Source organism: Nanorana parkeri, unplaced genomic scaffold (genome assembly GCF_000935625.1).
Source record: "Nanorana parkeri isolate BGI_ZX_2015 unplaced genomic scaffold, ASM93562v1 scaffold147, whole genome shotgun sequence".
Classification (NCBI taxonomy): Eukaryota; Metazoa; Chordata; class Amphibia; order Anura; family Dicroglossidae; genus Nanorana; species Nanorana parkeri.
In genome coordinates, this window is record NW_017306415.1 from 1,671,433 (window position 1) to 1,684,359 (window position 12,927).

General features: G+C 39.1%; 1 protein-coding gene across 2 annotated transcripts in view; it reads right to left on the reverse strand.

Annotated features, from left to right (window-relative positions):
• Positions 1–11,238: 11,238 nt before the first annotated feature.
• ADHFE1 (alcohol dehydrogenase, iron containing 1) overlaps positions 11,239–12,927 on the reverse strand; it is a 25,138-nt gene continuing 23,449 nt past the window's right edge. Inside the window, exon 14 of one of the 2 annotated variants that reach the window (XM_018554219.1) lies at positions 11,239–11,322. In XM_018554219.1, the coding sequence (XP_018409721.1) occupies positions 11,239–11,322 (84 nt within the window). The remainder of the gene's footprint in view (positions 11,323–12,927) is intronic. The other variant, XM_018554220.1, reaches the window with a different exon arrangement.

The window sequence follows — 12,927 nt, forward strand, 5'->3', positions numbered from 1 at the left end:
ACTGGCTCAAAGTAAGCTAAAAAAAAGCTGTGATTTTTGGAAAACAATGATACTGCTGTAAAGAAGCTATGAATAGTTCCATATACCTATTAAAGATAATATCAATAATATTATCGAATAATCCAGTTGATCCTTGGTATCAGAGATCATCAGCTTGAATATGGCTGCACAGTTATTTATGATATATATCTTATAAATAAATAAACTCACAAGTTCTTACACTATTAAATGTGACCTTCTGACCACACATTGCTCTTCGTCTTGGTCTGATATATGCTGCAAAGAAATGAAGAGAGACCATCTTAATACAGTATATGTTGTATACTGTTTAACAGAATATGTGACATTAGTTAGTGCAGTGTAGCATGTAAGAACTCAAGCATGTAAAAAATTTTGCATAGCCATTTATGTGTACACTAAACAACTATGCAGATGCCAGCAGGGCAGATTTCAAGCAGACACCCCTGTTACTCTTATTGTGCCTATGACTGAAATCTTTGCTGTCATCCAGTTCTCATTTCCTTGTATACAATACATGTGTTTTATTCATATTGATTTATTGGTTTATACTTGTATAATTAGGATGCCCCCTCCAACCTTTTCTCTGAGGCCTAGGTGGCCATTATACAAAACAGAGGTTTTGATGCCAGCCACAGTTAACTCATCTCTTAATACAGGTTTAGGAAACTTTGGCTCCCTTTTCCTGCTTGAGTCATTTTCCTGTTTTGAAGACATCTGCAATGCACACAGTTACATCATACTTGAAACTGCCACACATAAAACGTTTACTTCTGAATTTCTGACGGCTAAAGATTCTAGCCGTCTATAGAACACACAGATAGCCTCTGACATATTTTAACAATATCAACGAAACATCAAACACAAGTACTCATACTGAAAAAGCGCCCCGTTGACTATTACTATTATTATAAATTACAATGTATTTGATTACCACTGAACACAATTAGTATTGGTACTTTACAGATCTGCCAAATGGTGTTATTCAGATAACAGTAGATAATCAATGCAAAAGAGAATGAAGATTTAGTGAGAAATATCATCTACATTAACAATGCATATCCTTATTTCATCAAACTTTACGTCAACTTCGTGTTTGGCTGTCAGCCAATTTCCCTTTCAACATCTAAGTTCAGTGAACCAATGTGATTTGTTATTGATTCCTGGATAAGAGAAGAAATGACAGCCATGCCACCAGTATAAAATGACTCATGACTATTGCCACTTATCAAAAGTCTGGATGGAAGTTTTTTTAATGTAACTACAACCCAGCGGCCACAGGAGGTAACTACACCCGATCAGAAAGGATTTCTACAAATAGGCTCATAATATTTGACTTAAGATTCTCACTTCATACTAAACTCTATAACACTGATATTACCACTTTGTTTTTTTATATACATATGTTATATGTTTCAATCAAAGCAATACATTTTAAAATAATAAAGTCCTCATAAAATGCAGCAATTATATCTATCTAGGGTCTTACATATACACTTTGTAAAATTATACATACACACCAAAGCATCTGATTATTGACTAAAAGAAACTTTGATTGCATCTCATTTTACTGACACTGATTCAAAATGAACCGGTCCCTTTACTGAGACTTTATGATGGTTACTGTTAATATATTCAGCACAATGGTAGACTTTTATTGAACACGTTTGCATGGCTTTGCATATTATAAGGTTGACATGCTTTAACAGAAAATAGTTTGTAGAACCACCAGTCTTCTAAAAAGCTGGCAAATCTATTGCTATAACAACAAAAACCATGAAAACAACACTCGTAAAGAAGCAGTGTGTCTCGTTTTTCAAAGTCCTACCTTTGGCTGTGAAAGAGGAGTTGAGGGTCTGTAAAGTGTCTTCCCTGTGGCTGCATATATGGTTCATTGTAAGTGAGGTAGAGTGGTGCATCCAGCAGCTTGATCCAAGTGATCTGAGTCTCTCCTAAATAGGTTGCAGAATTCAGCACCCCTGATCATTGTCCAGGTTTACAATGGACAGGCCAGGCTGGAGCTGTGATCTCATCTCATTCCTTATTCCACATTGTAACATTATTTACTCCCATCTGTCTTGTCAAGAATTCCATTCATACAAAGGTTTGTTGCCAAAGAGCATAGTAAACACCCCAGGGCAGTTTCCTGCATTGTCTCCATGCTGTGTGCCTAGAAAGCTTTGCATGTCACTGGCACACTTCTCAGCCTGCTTTCATGTGTCACGTATTTTCTGTCACTTATCATAAAAATACGATCTAACAGTGCAACTATGCAATACGTCAATGCAAAAAAGGTCAAAATAAGCCGACATTTGCCAAATTTTATTCCTTTACACTATTTGCATATTTTACAAATAATACTTTTTCTTCAAATATGTTTTTTGGGAAATGATTGTGAATTTTTGCTTAATGTGTTGCAGTTAAAGAAATGCATTGGGCTTGGATAATAAGAGGTTTATGAAAAGTCGTAATGAACTAAAGAGAGAAAAATACATTGGGTTTTCTATATAACTGAAAGAAATAAATAACAGACATATAGCAACCATCATTTGGAAGCTTTTGGTGCAGCTTTGAGTGTCTTGCCAAAGCAGATAATTATTGCTTTCAGAGAAATTACGTTATTAAATGAATTGGGACAGACTCAGGATCAATGTGTCAATTTATCTAATTAGTAAACTGCTGCATGTCAACGAGAGGCAGACTGCATTTGACACATTTTAGGACAAGGATATTTTTTTCTGCTTTTTTCTGTTTTATTTTTTTTAAAATAAATTGTCCGTTAAGTCGAATTAGCTGGATGGCTAATTAATGATTCATCTGGTCTTTGGCAAGTCAGTTAGGCAGCTCAGGATTAGAACCTGGAATCACAATGCTGCAAATAATATACAAGTATCAGTATGGGCTGCCTAACTTCTACTACATCACGGATAATGGATAGCCCACATAGGGCCTCCTCAGTGTGCTGTGGATTAATGTAGCAAGTTCCATTTACACATCAAATCATTAAAAAATGTCTTGAAAAAACCCACCTATGTTCATAAAAGTGCATTATGTATTAAGTATTCTAGCCTGAGATGCCAGGCCTTTGTTACCTATGAAATCGCACATCTGACAGGGGGTGTGAAATGTGACCCAAAGACTCAATTACAGTGTGATTTATTGAGCCACGCGTCCAGCTTTTGCAGTGCATGTCATTAGCATGAGACTGGCTAGCGTGCTCATCTGCTCAAGGCTTGCCTCTCCCCACCGCTAAACCCTCTCAGCAGATGGGGACTTGCATGTTCCAGAAAGGAATTGTTTATCCTTCTATTGATGCTCACTGAAGTGATCACAACAAATCCATTAACCACACATAAAAAGATCAGTGGCCCATCTATCCAGTGCTGAATGGGACTTGTGTAGTACAGAGGGGATTTAATGCTTTAATAGTCATAAACATAATAGGCGCTGGCACAGAAATATACCACAAATGAAGGTATTTGATGTGCCTGGGATGACCAGGGGAAGATGTCCATAGGCATAAACTTTATCTCTTAACAAAGAAAAGTGCTTGTTAAACTCCAGCTATCAATCATGGCAATAGGCAATGAGATGTAGAAGGGGGTCTCTGATATTGTATTGAGTAGCCTAGATCACAGCCGATTTGTGATAGGTTATGAAATAGGGGAAGGAAATTTACACATAGAATTTAAGCAAAAAGATGATTCATGTTTTACTCCTACCAATGCCCTGCCACACTGAACACTTGTATAACAAGATGATGTCTGAGGCCCCATTCACATCTAGGTGTTTTGTAGCTTGAATGCGTAAGCACTACAACGCTTATCAGGATGAATACCATTGTTTTCAATGGCCCATGTTCATATCTGAGCATTCTGTTGCTTGTAGCAAAACTTTTGTTGAATGAAAAACTATATGAACTTCTTTTGGGGCAGAGTCAAGCCTTTTGGCCCTAATAAACTTTAATGGGGGTGCCTGAAAAACAAATTTTTCATGATTTCATCCTTTTTTTGCCTAGTATCTGCTTTCTATTGGCTCAAAATGATAATTAATAATAATAAAAATGTTGAAATCTGAAATAACAGAGCACCAAAAAAAGCCCTGGCACGATTCGCACTGCCAGTGCTTTAGTCCAGTTCGTGGACTCTGTTTATGTGTTAATTATTGTTTCAAATGAAAGTATGAACACTCAACAATATAAGAAATAAAAAGTGTTTCACTTAATTGACTTAAAGATGTACATATGAAAACTTAAATTCCAAGTAAGTTTATGTGCAATAAATGCTTCTTGGGGCATACAAAATGTTCATGTTAGCTGACTGCAGCCGTATTTGAGCACATTTTTGCATATGCACAAGGTAGAAAGTAACAGGTACATTAATGAATGATTCTTCCAGCATAATATTTTGTTTCACACTGTATTAAAGTTAAGAAACAATATTAATTACATTATTACATAAACTGATTTCTGATTGTATAGATATTTTTGAAGTTTGAGGGGGCTATTCACCTAAGGGTGAAGAGTTTGGAGACGACAGGAGAAGTGAACAATCTAGGCCAAAATAGCCGATTTGGAAAAATTCTCCAATTCAGCTCACTTTCCAGTTCAGCTATGTTGTCCTAGACCAGGGGTGCCGATTAAGTTGATTGCGATCTACCAGTGATCGCAAAGCTCCTCCCCATTCAGAAACTGGATGATAGTAAATAGTTTCTGAATGAATGGGAAGCCTCTGTGCTTTATATTCATTTAGAATAGAGGCTGCAGAAAAAGCATGTGAGGACTTTGTGCCCTCAATTTCTTTTTCTAATATTTCCCCAAAGCCCCCCCAACAGTAAAAAAAAAAAATTAAAGTAAAAAAAATGTAAATTAAATAAAAAATAAGAAATAATACAAAATAAATAAAAAATAGCCTCAAGCGCAAAAGGAGCTAGCTACAGCTATGCTCCCGCTGTGCTTGTCAGCCACATTCGGCTGAATGACACCTCTCCCCGTGTGCAACATCAGCCACATTCGGTCACATGAGCACCGTAGGAGGACAGGACGCCGGCGCCTCTAGAACGCACTGAAATGCAAGCTGTCCTACTCCCTGCGTTCAAGGGCGGGAGGGGGTGTGGGGTTGTATTCAAGTCAATGGCCCCGCAGCCATGCCCCCAACCCACAGTGCGATCGCCCGCACCTGGAACGCAAGCACATTAGCGCCTGCATTCCAGTCCAGTGCGATCTGCAAAAATAGTGCTTGCAGATCGCACTGGACCGGAACGCAGACACTAATGTAAAAAAGTTAAAGAGATGCCAATGTTTTTATTGTAAATACCCATTTATAACCTCCCACCTTGACTGCCTTTAGGCGATCCCTAAAGACTCTTCTCTTCAGGGAAGCCTATCCCACCTCAACCTAATCACTTGACCATCACATTCTCAAACAATTTATCCCGACACAGCTACCTCTTCATGTATCACTGGCCCCTCCCTTTTAGATTGTAAGCCCTAACGGGCAGGGCCCTCCTTACCATCTCGTCTTGAATTGTATTGTGATTGTAATCTCTTCCTTATATTGTAAAGCGCTGCGCAAACTGTTGGCGCTATATAAATCCTGTATAATAATATTAACAATAACCTGCATACAAGTCTCAATTGTTCCTTTAAAAGTAAAAAACGTGGCCCCACTTTTCACCTCCTCTGCCCCCTTATTGATCTTTCAACTTGATGACCAAAAAAAGAAGCTGTCCAAGCTCAGCCTCAGGAAAAGATCTGAATGTATGGATTGTGTTTACTGCCTAAACACAGGCAGACATTGGACTGTGACCTATTGAAATCACTTCATGAGACATTTGGCAATCTCATTAATACAGATTTTCCTACAGGAAGACTAGTCATCATAATGTACTAGTTGTGGGTTTGTATGAAAGGCAAGTCACTCAGTGAGTCACAGTAAGATTGCCTGAAGTTTTTCACTTTGTTTTACTGGCCTGCTGTGTCATCCCTGCTGAAATAGGGCAGTAAGAAAATCAATGATGAGATAAGTAGTGCATAGTACAGAGTTTATAATGAAGATCATACACTGGTGGCACTTTTTTTGGAGCTATCAGTTAGTTGCAGGAATAACTGGGTTACAACATTGAAAATGTAATTTAGCAATCCCATAAATTTAATACAAATGAATACATATTCTTCTACCTAACTCTTAGGCCTTAATGTAATTAAACCACTTAGTATCCTAGTAGAACTAATCATAAACCTTTCCCTAACCCTTAAACCTAACCCTAACCCCTAACATGAACCTACCAAACTTAACCTAAACTACTGATCTAAACTACCAATGATCTGAAAAATAAGACCTGAATTAAAATTCAAAGTGTGGATGGCCACATGATTTTGTAGTAACACCAATCAGAATTCAGATTAAATCTGTTTAGAGCAATGTAAAGTATGATTTTTAATTCTTGTGTTCACCCCAACCTTTACCTTTGGTAAACAGCACTGAAAGTATAGTGCACCTTCTGTCCCAATAACAAATAGAGAAGGTCAATCTCTTAGACAAAGACAGCAATAAAAGCATTCTAACCACTCACCACTCTATCCAAAGATACAAAAAAATGGCTTTACATATACTTTAGATTCCTAAGCCTTAGACATGAGATGGGTACTGCTCAATCTGACCATACTTAGCCAGATTTGTCATCAATATCATGTCATACACCGATGGGGAAGTCATGACTATTATAAAACCTTGTCAATGGCTGTTATCCCTGCACTGGCTTCCTTCTCACTGGATCATTTCATGTAGTTTCAATGATTTTGTTGCAGATTTTCAGCTTCCATAATTTGGTGCATCATGGAGAAGTAACATATCTTTTATCGTATGACATTTTGGACATCACAGTATTTTTTTATACTCATATCACAGTTCTGATATTTATCACAATGATAGTCCAAATGTATGGTTAATAGTTTAATGAATTGGTGTAGAGATTACATTGTTGTTATGGGTTAATAAGCGAGTACTACTTTTTTTGCGGGCATGATACGTTTAGGGGGTCATTCACAAAGCTGCCAAAGGCAGCCGAGTGAATAACCCAGCCGAAGTGAAGTGAGCCGAATGCTGTTCGGCTATTCACTTTTGGCTTGTACGGCTAAAATCAGCCGTACATTGGCTCCCTTCGGTCAGCCGAACATGCTCGGCATGTTCGGCTGAGCCAAGGTGCAGAAGGAATTCGACTCAGCCGATCCAACATCTGGATCGGCTGAGCCGAAGCTCCGGCAGCTTACTTGCTACCATTCGCCCCTCTTCTCATAGTAGCCGGATAGCAGTGAGTGTATAGCCGTATGCCACTAAGCGGCATTCGGCTCGGCTATTCTGCTCCCTACCTCCAAAGTACCGAGCAAAATAGAAAATAAGTGAAATAAATACAAAAAAAAGGAAAACAAAGTTGAAAAATTGTTTTAAAACTTAGGAAAATAAAAAAATGTAAATAGTTTAAAGAAAAGAAAATGTAAAAACAATTTTAAAAAACACCGGCAGCATTATTGGCAAAAGAAAAACAATTGGGCGGAGCTAGCAGTGACAGCTAGCTCCGCCCAGCTGTTTCCTATTGGCGGCACCTGCTAGAGTCTTCTAGCAGGTCCCGGGCCAATGAATTACAACTGGGCGGAGCCAGCCGCGACGCCACAGCCGAATCCGCCCAGTTGTTATTGTTTAATAACAGACCATCGCCCCCGGGTCATTTGGGGACGCTGATCTGTCATTACAACTGGGCGGAGCCAGTCGTAACATCAGGGCTGGCTCCTCCCAGTTGTCATCTGCGTGGAGATCGGCCGGCCTTCGGCTGACCTTTCTCCACGCTTCGGCTGTCACTTCGGCTCAGTCGAGCCGTGGCATATGCCTTCGGCTCGGCTGCTGTACGGGCTATTGTGAATAGCCCGTACAGCAGCCCTTCGGTACGACTGAACCGAAGGCCAGAGGCAGCCGAAGAGAGCCGAAGGATCAGCCGAAGCTACGGCTGGATCCTTCGGCTCTTTAGTGAATAACTCCCTTCGTTTCTGGGTGTGATAATAGTAACACATGCAATAAACATCATGGTAAAATTTGTGCCCTAAGATTTCTGGTCCTGAGACTTCCATGCCAAAAACAAGCCAATTTTTTATATGATACTTCGTCCCCTTTGTCACCTCATAGAAGAGACATAGGGTTGATTTACTAAAGGCAAATAGGCTGTTCACCTTTCAAGGAATTTTGCAATTTTCAGGGGAAGTTTCCCTTAGTTTAGTGAATGAGGTGAATCTTTGCTGACTTCCATCACCCAATCATGTGCGAGCAAAAATACTTTTAAAAAAATTAAAATTTCCTTGCACATGATTGGGTATTCTTTGCAAAGTGAAATGTTACCGCATTCACTAAGCTAAGGGAACCTTACCCTGCAAAGTGCACAATCCCTTGCAAAATAAACAGTCTATCTGCCTTTAGTAAATCAACCCCATGAGCTCTTAGGCAACCAAAGCATTCTTGTTTTTACCGCTGGCTCCACAGACATCTATAGACAGTTGGTACTTGCACATCCTGTGGTTCTCTGGGGTCCATGGACAGTTTTACCTGAGTAAATGTAAGTTTTCAAATCTAGAAGGTGATTGTGATTGTGACCAGCACATTTATTGTGCCACAATCACAATGATGCACCCCTGAAGGTTCCATACGTTACAATGATAAAGGATAAATTGCAGGTAAGGAAAGTTAACATTTATATTAACAAAAAGTAAGATATACTGTAGATTAAAAAAAGAGAGGGAATTACAATAAAATTACTCTTGAAAATATTTGTCAATTTCTAAGAAAACTGACATCTGGCAATAAGTGGTCTAATAAGGGGCCCACTGTTCCACCTTAGCGGTTTAGGATGTCACTAAATCCGAGTGACAATATGTGCCCTTAATATGCTGTGTGCAGAAGGTTGCATTAATTCTGTATGAAACATAATATAGTGTAAAATTCAGCTCCATGTGTCTAGTTATTGTGTTCTGTGACTGTGGTCTCTAAGTGCATTATATTCCTCTATTGAAAAGCACATGGGGTATGATTCAATAAGCCGTGCTCCTGGTAGAGCACTTAAATACTGCTGTTTTTGTTCACCTAGCTGCCAATCAATAAGTTCTCTTGGTTTACCAAGTACATTGTATTATTTCCTAAAATCAAACTGGATCTCAAATTGTGTTAAAGAAAAAAATACAAATAAAATAATAGTAATATTCTGAATGAAATCAGTAGCAGCAATCACTTTATATTTCACATGTGTTGCATGCCTAACATTCATTATGTGATCAGCAGGTCCATTCAAGCAGTAACTTTATCTAATATTTCAAAAATTTCAATAATAAATTGCAATTCTACGTTACTACATGAAATTCTGATAATGCTACAATTCAGGAATCTATGATTGCATAGTTATTAAATCTGAAACATTTCCTTTAATTAATAATAATAATAATAATTAATAAACGCATCAACAGTGAACCGATGCATTTTCAAGATGAACACATAGCTAAAATATTCATTATAATGTTCTAATACCATGGCTGAAGAGAAAAGAATACTGCTAATACATTGTACACAAGTTTTTTTTGTCATATTATTTTTAATTTTTGCAAAATAAAGTTCTTTTTTCATATTAGACAATCCTATTTGCCTTTTTTAGATGATTAAATCTTATATATTAATAGATGATTAACCTACATACAGCCTTTATTTAGGATGACTTACAATGAATCTATAAAACTGTATAATTACATTTTTGTGTATAACCCGCCAATAGGAATGAAAGACATAATTTAAGGTAGGTAGATAGAAAGTCCCTCCACACTCCCCACATCGCTCCCGGCCTGTGCTCACAGTGATGACCACGGATGGCGCACAAGGCAGAAAACAGGAATCACCAGCACCAGTAATATCGTTCAAATAACACATGTCCATTTATTTGGACAAATTGTCACAATGAAAAAAGCCAACGTTTCGGGGCCACACAGGATCCCTTCATCAGGGCAAGAAGATGTGACAACACATGCATATTGAAGAACCACATATATACCCTTTACCAATTACATTCAAAGTACCTCCCCGTGACATCATCATGGCGTGAAATCTGCCATGATTAGGTGAGCAGTATAAACACTATGCATAATATATTAAGCAACTAACACAGTGACCATAATAGACCATACCTGATGATAGATATACCTCTTCTGCCTCAATGTCAGTTCTTCGGGGAACTGTGACCCTCCCCTGAGGTAATTATTCAATGAAAGCTTGTCAGCTGTTTATTATGATGCATGCACTAGATCGTGGGGTGGCAGGGCTGAAGCATAGATATTAGTGCACAGTACCAGTGTATATTTGGAATCAGTGTGCACAGAACATGATTTACCTAATAACAAAAGGTACCTGCAGGTGCATTGTTAAGGTGCCCATACACTGTACGATTATCGTACGAGAATCGCGGGAAATCCCGCGATCGTACAATAATCGCACAGTGTATGGAAGGCATGCGACCGTTTCTACTGTACGTTCGCACGTCTTCCATAGAATAAGCAGGCTTGAAAACCCGCCGAGAATCATACGATTCTCGGCGGGTTAGTGGCCTGCTTGTTCGACAACTGCCGAACGCGCCAGTGTGCGCACGCTCACACTGCCCGTTTGCAGTCATCGGAAGATCAGCAGATGATCGCAAGTACGATCTGCCTGTCCAAGATGGGCAGATCGTACAAGCTTTTAATAAGCTTACGACCATCACAAGACATAAGTCTTGTGATGGTCGTAAGGTGTATGGGCACCTTTAGAATGTTATATTAGCTAGGGGGATGTGACATGTTCCCTTCAAGATGATTTTTTGGGGTTGATTTACTAAAGGCTGTTTGCTTTGCAGGAAATTTTTCCTTAGCTTAGTGAATGAGGTGATTCTCTGCTGACTTCCATCATCCAATTCAGTGCAAGTAAAAAAATGCTTTTTTTGTTTTATTCCTTGAACATGATTGGTTATTCCTTGCAAAGTACATTTTCACCACAATTACTAAGCTAAGGGAAACTTCCCCTGCAAGATCAACAGCCTATCTGCCTTTAGTAACCCAACCACGTAGTCACAACTTTAAAACTAGTAGACACTCAGATATGTATAAGGGGTATTATTCAATACTAATTTGCCAGAACGATATTTGTCGAGACTCATTCAGTGCATTCAGTATATCTTCATAGAAGCCTCAAACAATCTTGACAGGTCTTCTTCAGAGTGTAATCGAGGGGACAGCTTTGTCACTCGCTCCTGAAATACACAAATTCATGTAATTAACTTCAGATATATATTTACTTATGACAAAAGCCTGTTTCACATGAAACCTTACAATTCCACTGCTGCCATTATAATGTACAGTATGTGGACCAAAACTGGTCATTCATTTTTTAAGAACTACTTTAAGGCCTACAACAAGGGCATTGAATTGTAATGCAGAGCTGAAAGTGCACTAACTATAGCAGTAAAACGTTATAGCATTTACTTTTAGGGGTCTATTTATAAATATTCTCATACAAGATTCACACAACTTTCACCTAAGATTTACACATTTACATTTGAAAAAAATGTATGATTCCTGTGTGAAAGTTGTGTGAATCTTGTGTAAAAGCATTACTGGATTGCATACTGTGAAGGCTCCCTGCGTTCTGGGGCGGGAGGGTGCGTTCGCCAAAAATAGTACAATCATTATTTGTTTGAGATCACACTGGACCGGAACGCGGGCATTGCTGTGCCACGCGTTCTGGTGATCACACTGCGGCGGGACTTTACCAATTACATTCAAAGTACCTCCCCGTGACATCATCATGGCGTGAAATCTGCCATGATTAGGTGAGCAGTATAAACACTATGCATAATATATTAAGCAACTAACACAGTGACCATAATAGACCATACCTGATGATAGATATACCTCTTCTGCCTCAATGTCAGTTCTTCGGGGAACTGTGACCCTCCCCTGAGGTAATTATTCAATGAAAGCTTGTCAGCTGTTTATTATGATGCATGCACTAGATCGTGGGGTGGCAGGGCTGAAGCATAGATATTAGTGCACAGTACCAGTGTATATTTGGAATCAGTGTGCACAGAACATGATTTACCTAATAACAAAAGGTACCTGCAGGTGCATTGTTAAGGTGCCCATACACTGTACGATTATCGTACGAGAATCGCGGATGCGTTCGCCAAAAATAGTACAATCATTATTTGTTTGAGATCACACTGGACCGGAACGCGGGCATTGCTGTGCCACGCGTTCTGGTGATCACACTGCGGCGGGTGGTGAGGGAGCTGGCTGCAGTTCCATTGACTTGAATGCACCGCCATGCCCCATCACGTCCCAGAAAGCAGGGAGCCTTCACTGTATGCGATCCAGTCATTTCAGCAGCTAACCATACCGGAAAGCACTGGAGATAGTGTGAACAAGCCCTTCAAGTGTATGTAAACCCTAACAATAAATTCCTTTTTTTTTGCTCACTTAAGGTCTGTTAAAAGGTTTTTTTTTTTGTTTTTTATCTCTTCGATAAAGGTTAAAAAAATACCAGCTGGTCCTGTGTTCTCTGCCTCTGCTGACTGTTATTGGTTAGTGCTGTCATCAGAACTTCCCTGTTCTCTCTCACACCTTGCCCTATATTAAAGAGGGTGAGCAGATGGGGAGGTGAAATGTAGATCTTGCATACTTCCTAGGTGACAACCCTGCTTTTTCATAGATAAAGTACAGGAAGTAACAGCTGTCACCTTACGACAGGAAGTGTGTTGCTGGCAAGAACCGAAGGGTAAAAAAGTAAGGGAAACACAATGCCTGAAAAGAAAACTAATGCAGCCTCCACATCAAAGGACTGGTAAGCTGATTATATA